Consider the following 12,500-nt stretch of genomic DNA (forward strand, 5'->3'; position numbering starts at 1 on the left):
AAAACCTTGAACATGCGACAAAGAAATAATCGACAAGCGTGCCTTTTTCATTTTCTTCCTTCAGCGACAGCCGTCTTCGATGCTTCACGAAACGTATTTGTTTGCTTTCACACGGGGAAGCGTTTAATTTAGAATTAGCCGACGAAACTTTCAGATGTTGCTCAATACACGAAGCAAGGCTTTTTCACATCAACAACTACCGCTGTTGGGGTGTACGCTTGCGAGGGGGATGAACTAGACATGTTTAGACTTGATACCCGGTAAATTAAAATTTAAAGAAATGTTGGCCGGCGGAAATAAAACGTGGATGGATTCCTCAAACGTGAAAAACTGAATGCTATATTGTCTGTTGGGGTCTGTGATTTTACAAAGGAGGACTTGAAGAGGGATCTTCAGGATCTTCATTGGTCTTGGTGACATTCGCTTTATACAGAAATCTCAGTCAACTCGTCCAAAATATCATTATATTGGAGTGAGAAAACTGAATCATGCCATAGACGACTTTAACTGTTATGCGCTTATTAACGTAACTTGAAATGTGGTTAAATTTTGTAAGCAGTATAAAAACTACTGAAACGATTTATTCTTACCATTTGATGGGAATGTATAAATCGATCGTTTGTTTTGAACTTGTAACAGGGATCTCGTAGAAAGCCACGGTAGACAGATTAAACTTGAGTTCCCGGCGTTTAGTTCACAGCAATGAGCGCGGGATAGCAATGCAAGCTCTATTTCGTTTTGTAAAACTCCTACATATAACTGACATATAAAACCCTGTTTAACGACCACGAGGTAAATCTGTTCAGACGTGGAGCCAATATCAATACAATTTAGCCTCTGGATTAAGATTCAAGTCTGCAAAGTATTGCTCTCCTCGCCTGTGTTTTTCTTCTTTACATCAAGTACATTTAGTCATCCGGAGAAATCCTTGACTATTACTACGTTATAGCCTCGTTTGCATAAAAAAAAGGCGGATTTCAATTTAAATTTGCCTATTTTTGAAGCGTTATTGTTGGCTATTTAAACGCATTTAGTCCAAATGAGTGGTCAAGTATAACAATACAGGCAAAGAACTTTCGATTCAGAGAAACTTTTTCTAGACGGTACTTTCCCTTTAATTAAGTGGAAACAAGATATCAGGCGACATGATTATGATCACTGGAATATTTCAGCCTACGGCAATCTATCGTCATCGTCATCGTCATCATCATAACCTTTCAACTAACCATGGAAACATTGGAGGTACGCTAAGGTTCCTGAGTTTCCGACATCCCCACAAAGCCCATAATGCCTCAGGGCAGGCAGGAAATGAATCGCTGATGTAATTTATTTCTTGCAACTCGCGACAGTAACAACTGGCCGTTGCTAAACATCTGCCAAACGATAATCTAGAGTTAGTACTGAATTGGATGTCTTAACGAGAGTGAATCATAACCAATAATAGACATGATAAGAAGATGATAAGAAGGAAAATCAATGCCTTGTTTATTGACACGCTGAAAGGTTAATAAAGGGAATATTATTTTTCTCTAACGACAAAATATCCCGTGGTAAGGACCAAATAAAAAGAAAAACTTTAAGAACACGAGACGTGAACCTTCAGTTTGAAAAGTAAAACAAAGAATTGGCGGCCATGTTTGAGAAATAAAATTCTGGGTAAGTTTTTTCTTACTTCACTTTTCCCTCTTTGTCAAAGAGAATCAAAACGAAGAGACTTTCGCGTAAAAATTATTTTTTTTTTGTAAAGCAGAAATTTTCGATATCACAAAGATTTGACTATTAGCCTCTCTTTGAAGCGACCCCCTTTCAACATTTCAATCTCTATGTGTACACATTTTTTCTTCAGTTTCATCAAACCAATGTTGCTGCTGGATCGAATGTTAACGAAAACAGTTTAGGAGGCCATTTCGTTCGAAGGCTGAAAAAACTAAAACACTCTGTTGTTAATATCATGGCATTCTATATGTGTTATCACGTAATAGTTACGTTATTTATCACCAGTATTTAGCTTTACTCAGTAACTTACAGACCTATCAGTGATATAGACACCGCAGTCCTCAATGTGCAGTCTTAACAAGCTGGAACCAGCTGCCTTTAGAAGAAACTCAAGACCTCTTTCTAAATAACAGCTTCGAACAGAGCAATAAAAAATAAAGTCGTAATCATCCATGAATATCCATTTGATCCTTGACATAAAAAAAAAAGAATTGAACACGAATTTGACAACACGACCAGATAGCATATACGCGAAAATATTGAACGATATACTAAGCTGCTATTCTGAATTCCAATCTTACCTCATTTCGTCAATACTTAAAGAACTGGTTTTATCTTCTGACTTCATTTTTTTCAGTCCTGCAATTGTTAAAGTTCGCACTTTAATTAAATTGGAAATTTCATTACGTTATTGTTATTTTTCTGAAATCTTGCTTGCTGACCTGATAACCAGAGACCTTGTTACGGTTCAGAGCGCTATCTTAAAGAAGTGTCACACACTGTGTGTGTATATACGGATTAGTATGTTCATTATTTATCACAATCTCCCACCGGGAACTATTAAGCGCCAAGTTATTGAAGTAAACACAACAAATCCTTGAGGGAGGTCAACTGACGGGCGGGAGGGAATCCAGTAGGCTATTTTACAAGCTATTGTGGGCTATTTTAAAACTTCAGTGAGTGGTAAGAAAGGGAGGGGGGGGGGGGGGGCTAGCGTCTGTAATCACCGAACTGAAAGCCAGACACCATTACCGTGAGGCTACTCGGCCACGTTGCTACGGTGAAATTACGAATATTTTCGAAAGGGGAACCAGTTCACTGCGAAAAATCCATGAACTCCGAACTAAAGATAGCTCCTCTCAAGGGGCAAAACACCGTGCTGGTCAGTTTTTAGGCACATTCTTTGGTACGTCCACCCCTTCCATGTATGCTAATGTGACCAGTGTCATGCTAGTTTACAGCATACATCTTTGATATTGGATATCCATGTTTTGATCAATTGACACCTGTTAAAACAAGGTATTCGCTGACAAGCATCACGTGACCATATCACGGACTCAAGCTCAGAGCTAGCCGAGGCCGCTCACCAGGTACTGGTTTTGGATTGGATTGCAGGCTGGACCCAGGTTTAATCGCGCTTTATGTGGCTCGACGCGGCTACCCGGCCCTACTACACTATAGTTCTTACACAGTCAACGCTTTTCTTGTTCAGGTGGAAAACGGTTTGGAAGATGTTTTCTTTCTGCATTTTTCGCTGGTTTCAATCCAGTTTCACAGATCATGATATCTGTGGTCCAAGCATCGGAGGGATATAAACTTAAAGCTGAGTGTTTATTTTTAATTTGCTTAGAGCTGCTTTTTTCTCTGTATTGGAGTTATTGGCACATCTTTAGAAGCTTTGATAAGGTTACACGATGCCTGAAGGACCTATGTCTAGAACAGAAACGGAAGGAGAGCGAAAGAGAACGACAACGACAAAACAGAAGAAGTTACTCCACAAATTCTTTCCTTGGGCACTCAACCGTTTTTACGGATGTGTTATTTAAAGTGGATGCGCATTTTTAAAAGGTGGTTTAATGGTGTCTTCCTTTGTTCAGGAATCCAAATCGATTTTTTATTGTCAACTGGAATTAAATAACAATTATCTGTACTCTTGTTTGTTTGTTTTGCTCTAAAATGTGAGCAAACAAATGCTTTTTTAATCCATTTGCCCAACTGGTTTTCGTTGTGCCTCGACAGTGACAAGAAAATTTTGCCTTTTTGGTATAAACACGTAATCGTAATAAGTTCTCGCAGGAGCCCATGATGGGCTCCTGGTTCTCGTAAAGTTACGGGAAAATCTCACTAGCTTGTGTTTTCAGAAGTTATTTGTGTTGGAGCGGATCTTGTTTAGAGTTCGTCCTTTCTTAGTTGTCTTGCCGTATTTTGCCGATTCTTGTTCCAAGCCTACCTGGCGTGTTTCAATGAAATACATCAAAATGCGAATGATCTCGTTTTCAGAGATAAAGTGGACTAAAGTACATCAGTAAAACTCTTCTTTGACCTTGAACTGAAAAAGTTTTTTTTCATGGCTTAATTTTAGCGTGATTCCTATTCGCTGGCTATTGACAGTTGACTCTGAAATGGCTTTTTTCCTTTTCCATTCGCTCGCTGAGGGTATGCTTGTTTTCCTTTAAAACTCATGTGGTTCAAGAAAAATACATTGCTAAACTGGTGAATTCCAAAGTAAATTTCACTGGAAAAACTGATATCGTACTCGTTGCTTCGTGATTCATGCGATTTCGGTTTTTAGCGTAAAAGTTACCGTGGAATTCACTAGTTAGGCAATGAATTTTTCTATAGAAGAAAGCAAAGAAAATTATTTAATTATTAAAGCAGCACCGGAAAAATCAAAACGCCGACAAAACCTTTTATTTTCACTAACCCTACAGGCTGTAAGAATAACTAGACCCTCCGTGAGGGTACACTGGGTTGCCTGTGGTAGGTGCAGCGTTCCAGTCAATTTTTTTCAAGTTGGGGTTTGTAGCCGATATAACGGGCGCTCTGATTGGCTAATTGTGACTGGCCCACGGGCCGATTACGGGCTTGGAAAAACAAAGCAAAAGGTAATTAAAAAACCATATAATGAACTACTTACTAACCGAGCTAGCTGAAGCCGTACTGGGGAATATTGGCCCTGGGTCGTTTTTGTACGGACCTCGCTGCGCTCGGTCCGTACTGCCACGACCTCGGACCAATATTTCCCTGGCAGTAAGGCCCTCGCGTTCGGTTAGTAAGAAGTTATTAAGGGGTCACCCAGAAGTCATACCAGCAGAGGCTCTTTGCCTCACAGGTCCTAACACGTTTGTACAACGAAACAGATCCTTTTCTGTGGTTAAAAACCTGGCTACCGGCCTAACTCTTTTTCCTACTTTCCCAACCGCGAGAAAACCGCGGTAAATCAGCCATCGCCAAAAAATGTTTTTTTTTTTCTCAAAAAATATTTAAAGTTAGGGGGAAAAAATACATCATTTTAAAGCTAAGAAAATAAGCTTTCCAACAGCATGTAACTTATTTACAGACAACTGAAACATTTTATAAAAGCGAAAGTTGAACGGAAAAAGTTAAGAAAAATAACAGTAAAATATGTTTTCCAGGCAAAATTTGGTCATTTTAGCGTTGATTACGAATTTTTGGATGCAAAACTAAAATTTTCTGCAATTTATCTGCTTTCTTGGACATAAATTCGACCGAAAACTGATGAGGCACGAATATTTTTAGATTTTTAGGAATAATAGATAACGTGGATTCAATGCGTAATGTGATAATGCGATAAAAGTGTCAAATTTGCGACCCATTGCTAGCGCCAACGGAAGCGATCACATTACGAATAATTAACCACTCAAATAACCGGTCAGTGTAAAACGCAGACTGCAGACCAGGGATAAAATGCAGACTGAGGGTAAAATGCAGACTGCAGACTGCGGGTTAATAAATTAATAATGAAAAAAGAGTTATAAGAGTGTTAGTAGCCATTTGTACTTTCACACTGAAACCCCAACACAGCTCCCATCGCTTTGGTTGCCCCACCGCATGTTTTAAATCCGGATTTTCATCGAACTCTGTAAGAATTGAAGCTGTTTGAATCCTTATTGTTGTTGGAAAAAGGATAGTTTCGTTAAGTGAGTTGCTTTTAGGCAAGAAGTCACCACCCCATAATTCAACTGTCCATTTTGCTGCACTGAACAAAGTAATCGAGTAATTACCCAATAACTCAATTTATTTTGACACGCATGGATACAATACCAATTAACAAAGGGGAATCCCGAACCATCGAGTTTGGATTCGAGTTCGAGTTCGAGTTGGACTTCGAGTTGGACTTCGAGTTGGACCTCGAGTTGCGCTTCGAGTTAATAATTAAAACGCAAGCATATAATTGATAATAATGTATAATTATTATTTATTATTAATGTTAATAAGCAAAGAGATGTATACGCTGGGCGAAGAACAGGAATTAGGGGCAATATTGGGATTTTTCATTTTATTGAAATCCAAAAAGAAAATTGGGGATAACCACACATTTTTCAAAGATAATTCAAGAACAATATTTGTAAAAAGCTTTAAATTACAAAACAATGTATGGCGTTCTTTCTCAAATTGAAGCTTAATTATCTCTCAAAAATGCATGGTTACCCCCGATTTTCTTTTGGATACCAAGGACACTTACTAAGATCTACTTTTTCCGGATAGTTTTAAACCGCGCAAAAATATCCCTGTATTAGTATGCATCACCGATAGGAAATCCGAGTATCTCGAGATGCCCAGAACGTATGCGCAATAACAATAGTAGGCACCGTCCTTAACTTTTAAAATCGCATGGTGACCCCTAATTTTTATTACATAAAATGGAAGTTTGAGGCCCATTGAAGGCGGGATTAATTTTTTGGGTTCGTGAAAAATTGATAAAGGGCGCTTTTAAGTAACTACAAAGGAGGGCTGTCAGGCTCAAAAATGACTCTGTGGTTGCGTTTTTGTGATAAATAATACATTTATAGAAACATTCGACTGCAATTTGCTGTCTATTTCAAAGATCTTTGACTTTCCTGTTGTTTTACTGCAAGTTAATGTTTGTGCCGAAAGCAACTGTTACTGCTTTTCTTTGCTTAAGCAAAACACTTCTAAGGGTCCACTTTTTCAAAATGCAAACCTAATTATCTCCGTAAAATGCATGGTTACCCCCTATTTTCATTTCACATTCCAATAACCCAAACTAAGATATTTTCTGCGTAGTCATACCCTGGGGAAAAATTTCCACGTGAAACTTAGAGAAGATCCTTTTAAATTCACACAGATGCGCAGAATAATATGACAAGGCGAGTGAATTCAGTGAAGGGCGAACAATCAACGGCTATTCATCCCCCCTTTTTCCCTCGGGAAATCAAAATATCATTGTTTTTTTTAGTTGTGCCTTATGTTCGGTCTTGAAATGGCTTTTATCATGCTGAAAAAACCGACAAACTTTTAAGACTATAAAATACCTGTAAGCTTTAAAGATCTCGCGGCACTGCACTTTCTAGAAATAGACTGAAGAATCTGGAAAAGGAACAATCAGTGAAAGTAAAAAATCACGAAAGTACGTGGCGTGTAAATTTCTCCTTTGCCTTACTCTTAATGCTTTAAGAAGTAATGCTTGAATCTTTAATTAACTGCTGGTTATAAACAGCTCCATGTCTTGTATTCAACGATTTGCCATGAATTTCAAGCACGTTTTTAAAAAGATGATTTCCGTGTGAGGATTATTTGGGAGACACATCTGCTAAGTTTATCAGTTTCCATATTTTTCTGTGTTGGAATTTATAGGAATGTCATTATATAACAGAGCCTTCAAAACTTAACGAATCAGGCACAAAGTGTTATAAGTGAAATAATAATAATAATAATAATAATAATAATAATAATAATAATAATAATAATAATAATAATAATTGAGAATGAGAATGTGAAATTGCTTTGGGACATGAACATTCAATGTGACAACAACGCATTGTCTGCCGGAGATCAGAGTTGAATTTGATGGGGATTTCTTTGAAACAGGCCAAGATCGCCACCGTTTCTTTTGTAAGGCCACTAACATGTTCTCGAGATGTCCGCTGTGTCAAGAGAAACTGCACTACCTATTACTGAGATTTAACATTGCTTCTATGTGAAACGGCAAACGGCTGCGTGATTGAAATTAAGCATTCTCTTATTCGGACTTTTCAGGTGTCTACGGGAGCGTAGCCAGGGGGTGCGTCCCCCCCCCCCCCCCCCGCGAGAAACAAATAAACAAAAAACACAATCGCGAAAAAACAGCAGACTCATTGGATGACTGCACTACAAAATAATTGGCTTTCAATGCCCATTTGTCTACTGGGTAAACTGAAATTCCCCGTTGGGGTTCACAACAACAATTTAAGGTGGCTCAAACCAGTTTCAACACTTGAAAAAAACGTTCTTATTGGAAAGATTGACACTACAATACTTTATTTCTTAAAAGAAACATTATGGTACCATATCAAACACCAATTATTGCTGAAAAAGATGTGGTCATCTTTGTGACTTAAAGAGTTACCGTGGAAACGAGAAAGCCTTGCAAAAACACCCCCTATTTGGGCTTTAGCTGCTCATATCCCAAAAACGAACTCGGTGACCCCCATTTTTTACTTCTGAAATGTAATCGGCATACAAGAATGAAACTTTCTGCAAAGTTAAAAAAAAAATCAGTGGAGCGGATTCAGAGCCACCTTAAATAATTGAAAAATTAAGGTAGCTCTGAATCCGCTGCACAGAATTTTTGCTACATTTTGTAAAGGGTTTTATCTTGGCCGGCTGATCTCTTTTGTGCAATAAAAAATTGGGATCACTGAGTTCGTTTTTCGGATGTGAGCAAGTAAAGCCAAAATATAGGCTGTTTTTGCAAGCCTTTCCTGTTGCCGTGGTAACTTTTTACGACACAAAAATAAATGCATCTTGTTCAGCAATAATTGGTGTTTCACACGGTATGATAACATTGCGGTTACTTGTTAGTGTTAATCTTTTTTAGGTCTCTTGAAAGTGTTGAAACTGGTTGGAGCCACCTTAATAGCGCGCTGCAAGTGAGAGAAGTTTCAAACTTATACCTAATCATTCAGTGACCTTAAATGTCAAGTAATTCCAGCTAAAGAAAGTCAAATTTATCGTTTAGGTTGTTGTAGAGACCATAATGATACCATTTTAACAGAAATACTTTCGGGCTAATGGGAAAAAAGTACTTGAAATCAAGAGATTATGAAGGTAAGAGACGTAATCCCTCATACTGGCCCTATTCCCATCGTAATCCCTCTTAAGTTATTTTTAGATCTCCTGCGAGATCCGGTATTCCCACGAGGGTTAACTGATAGCCAATCAAAGGTCCTCATTTTTACCAATGTTGACAGCTGAGCGAATTCCCACGCAATGATTCGCGTCGTTCGCGATTTGCCATCAAACAAAAATGGCGGAGGATGTTGAGAGACAATCGTATATATACATTTTGTGGACGAACGTGACTTGTTGACTACAGAGTTAACCGATTACAATGACTTATGTTTTGAAACCTGTATCTTGGAAGGAACGAGTTATGTAACCGACAGGATTTTGTACAGAATGGCAAATGGAAGACTATAGCCGATAAGTACGATCTCTCTGACTTTAATAAACGCATTCTCGGTTTCCGTTGCGGGATTAAAAGATGTTGACTTAATTCTGATACGGTGATAGAGTAGGCAGATAGAGCTCTACAACAGTACCAAACATGAAAGGAAAACTTGAATCAAGCGTCCGATAAAAATTTTTGAACCCGTGTTATCGGATTCAAGCGAATTTGCAAAGCACGTATGTTAAATATAGCTGTCTCCTTAAAAAGAGATTTAACACGGTTTCGTATATAGCACAACCTTGAATGTGGTATCATTGAAAACTAGACAATTAAGCGATTTCAGTTATAGATATTTGAAACCTGTATCTTGAAAGGATCGAGTTTTATAAGCGACAGAATTTTGTAAACATTGACAATTCGCAGACTACAGTCAACAAGTAACATATCGCTGACTTGGTTAATGGGTTCTTGATTTTCTTCGCTCATAAATTAGACAGATATCAGACATGAAAGGAAAACTTGAACAGACAGTGCGATAAAAATGTATGAACAAGTGGTATCGCATGGAAGTCAATTTGCAAATTACGCATGTTAAATATACCGTCTGCATCTTTCAAAATTATTAAACTCGGTTTCGTACATTGGACAGTGTTGAAATTGGTGTCACTGTAAACAACACAGTTAAGCGATTTGAATGATATATCTTTGCATCTTGTATCTTGAAAGTAACGAGTTTTATAGGTGACAGAATTTTGTACACAATGAAATATCGCGGACTACAGTCACCAAGTAACATATTCCTGACTTGGTCAACGCGTTCTCGATTTTCTTAGCGGACTTAAACTATGGTGACTTAATTCTATGATATTCATAAATTAGACAGCTAACGCTTTCAAACAGTACCACACATGACAGGAAAATTTTAATTGACCGCACAATAAAAAGGTTTAAAAACGTAAGATCGGATTGAAGTCAATTTGCAACGCACGCGTAAAATATAGCTCCCTTTTACAATATTATTTAACAGGGTTTCCTACACTAGACAATCGTAAAATTGGTATCAGAGTGAATTATACAGTTAACTGATTTCCATTATATATGATTGCAAACTGTATCTTGACAAGGACGAGTTTCGTAAGCGACAGAATTTTGTAGACGATGAGAAAGTGCGCACTAAAATGGAAAAGTAACGCAATGCAACCAAGGTAAACATATCTGTATACGTCAAAATTATTTAACACGGTTTGATAGATTGGAAATTCTTCAAATTGGTATCACTGCAAACTAGGCAGTTAAGCAATTCCAAGGATGTATGTTTGAAACCTGTATCTTGCAGACAATGAATTTTATCAGGCCATGAAACTCAATTTTGAAAACGGAGAGTGGCATCGTACAGAATTTGTTGCACTTTCCCTCCTCCATGAAACTTCCACGTAACGCGCGCGATAACATTATCCGCGGGAAAATTGATATCATCTAAAAATAACCTAAGAGGGATTACGATGGGAATAGGGCCAGTATGAGGGTTTACTTCTCTTACCTTTATAACCTCTTGTTGAAATGCAGTACAATCGCAATCGTTAGGCTATTAGTCTCTCCCCCACGGGGCTTTCAGGACTAATTTACAATACTTTAGGACTTTAGCCAGACTGCTTGTTACCCAGTTTGCAATTAATTTTCTTTATGGAAGTGAAAGATGCCCCCGTCCAGATAAGGTTAGACCACAACACCGGGGACTACGTCCCCTACACTTATCGAAGGGTGAGTGGGTTCTTTAACGTCCCATAACAAATGCACGGAATTTTGCTATCATTTTTTTTTTACGAAATATCCAGTGGGAAGTTCAGGAAATTGCATATCCGAACGTTCCGAGGAGAAGGGTGGGGGAACATGTCCCCCATTCCTCCCAGACACTGAGGACTTCCGGCGCTCATTCAGGACCCCCCTCCCCTCCCCTGGTCTATTGCTTAAAAGCAATTGTCTCTAATAGACACCTGAAAATTTCAAATCAGAATAAATAGTCAAGTGCGAGGATCATTTCTCCTTTCGTTTATATCCCACAATTCAAATACATGCGTTTGTCTTTTTCTGTTACTTGATCCCTGAACAGACAAGCAAGAAATTAGACAAAACCAAATAATTTCTTTGACACGGTTGCCAAATTTCATCCTGACCTTTGCCTTCGTCGTAAACGCGATGATAAACCTCTCTATTAAGGACGTTGCCTACTAATTAAAAGGTATATTTGTGCGGTTTACTGAATGTGCGGGAAAAGCAGATCTTAACACGTGTTATTGAAATCCAAAACGAAAATTTAAAATACGAAGCAATGGTGTTCTTTTCCAAATTGAAGCTTAATTATCACTGAAAAATGGGTGGTTACCCCCCAATTTTCTTTTTGAATAGCAAGATCACTTGCTAAATTCTGCTTTCTCCGCATAGTTTTGAACCGCGCAAACATATCCCTGTATTAATAAGCACCAGCCATAGGAAATCCGAGTATCTCGAGATGCGCAGAACCGTCCTTAACGTCTTACACGGAATGATCTCAGTTTGATCTGCTGTTTAGCCCAGTATCTGTCTGTCTCAGAGGCATTAACATTAACAAGGCTGATAGATATTCCTACCATGTTATTCACTAGTATATCTTCTAAAATCACGTGCTTCCAGAGAGTTGGAAGTTCGCTTATTTGGCGCCATTCACGGCAGACTCGTGCCAAGCCACAGAGTTCGATGGGATTCAGGAATTGGAATATCAACAATAAGCATTTTCTCCGCCTCTCATTTAAGCAAATTGACTGGCGACAAACACGACCTGCGTTAAAGAAAACCCATATATTACCCACAACACCGGTCTGATTCAACGTATGGCCGAGTTTCGGTCAATTGTTAGGCTTTGAACTTCTTACTTTTCATGACCTTTTGAAACCAGTGTTGAATGAAACCTTGCGCCGTTAACAAAAAAGAATTCAAATTTCAACATCTTTAAGACAGTAAGGTTGTCCATAAGATACTCGACAACTTTGGGGTCATCGCTTCCCTATCAATCAACTTCGTCGTTCATATCAAAACGATAACTCAAAGTAAAACAAAGGAAATATGCAATTGAAGCTTTAATTGTTATGTGTTTCGCACGAAGGTGCTTTGCTTACTTCGGGCGCTTGACAAAGCTCCTCAAGCAAGCAAAGCACTTCAAGTGAGCAAAGGAACAAATAAAGTGACTTTACCTTTATTTTACCTTTAAGCATAAAGTGGAGGTTGCTTAGTACATCATAGTTATTCTTGCAACAAGTATTACCGCTATCTTCAGTATTGTTTATGAGATACGGCGTATTATTAAAAACTGGATCATTCGATAATGCAATTCGAG

At 38.3% G+C, this 12,500-nt stretch overlaps 1 protein-coding gene across 3 annotated transcripts in view; it reads right to left on the reverse strand.

Moving 5' to 3' along the window:
• LOC138007158 (restin homolog) overlaps positions 1-12,500 on the reverse strand; it is a 33,124-nt gene that overhangs the window by 9,834 nt on the left and 10,790 nt on the right. Inside the window, exons 5-9 of one of the 3 annotated variants that reach the window (XM_068853911.1) lie at positions 11,758-11,945; positions 7,014-7,068; positions 2,298-2,355; positions 2,031-2,186; positions 1,227-1,373 (exon numbers count right to left, since the gene is read on the reverse strand). In XM_068853911.1, the coding sequence (XP_068710012.1) occupies positions 1,227-1,373; positions 2,031-2,186; positions 2,298-2,355; positions 7,014-7,068; positions 11,758-11,945 (604 nt within the window). The remainder of the gene's footprint in view (positions 1-1,226; positions 1,374-2,030; positions 2,187-2,297; positions 2,356-7,013; positions 7,069-11,757; positions 11,946-12,500) is intronic. The other 2 variants (XM_068853912.1, XM_068853913.1) reach the window with 2 other exon arrangements.

Source organism: Montipora foliosa, chromosome 6 (genome assembly GCF_036669935.1).
Source record: "Montipora foliosa isolate CH-2021 chromosome 6, ASM3666993v2, whole genome shotgun sequence".
In the NCBI taxonomy this organism is placed as follows: domain Eukaryota; kingdom Metazoa; phylum Cnidaria; class Anthozoa; order Scleractinia; family Acroporidae; genus Montipora; species Montipora foliosa.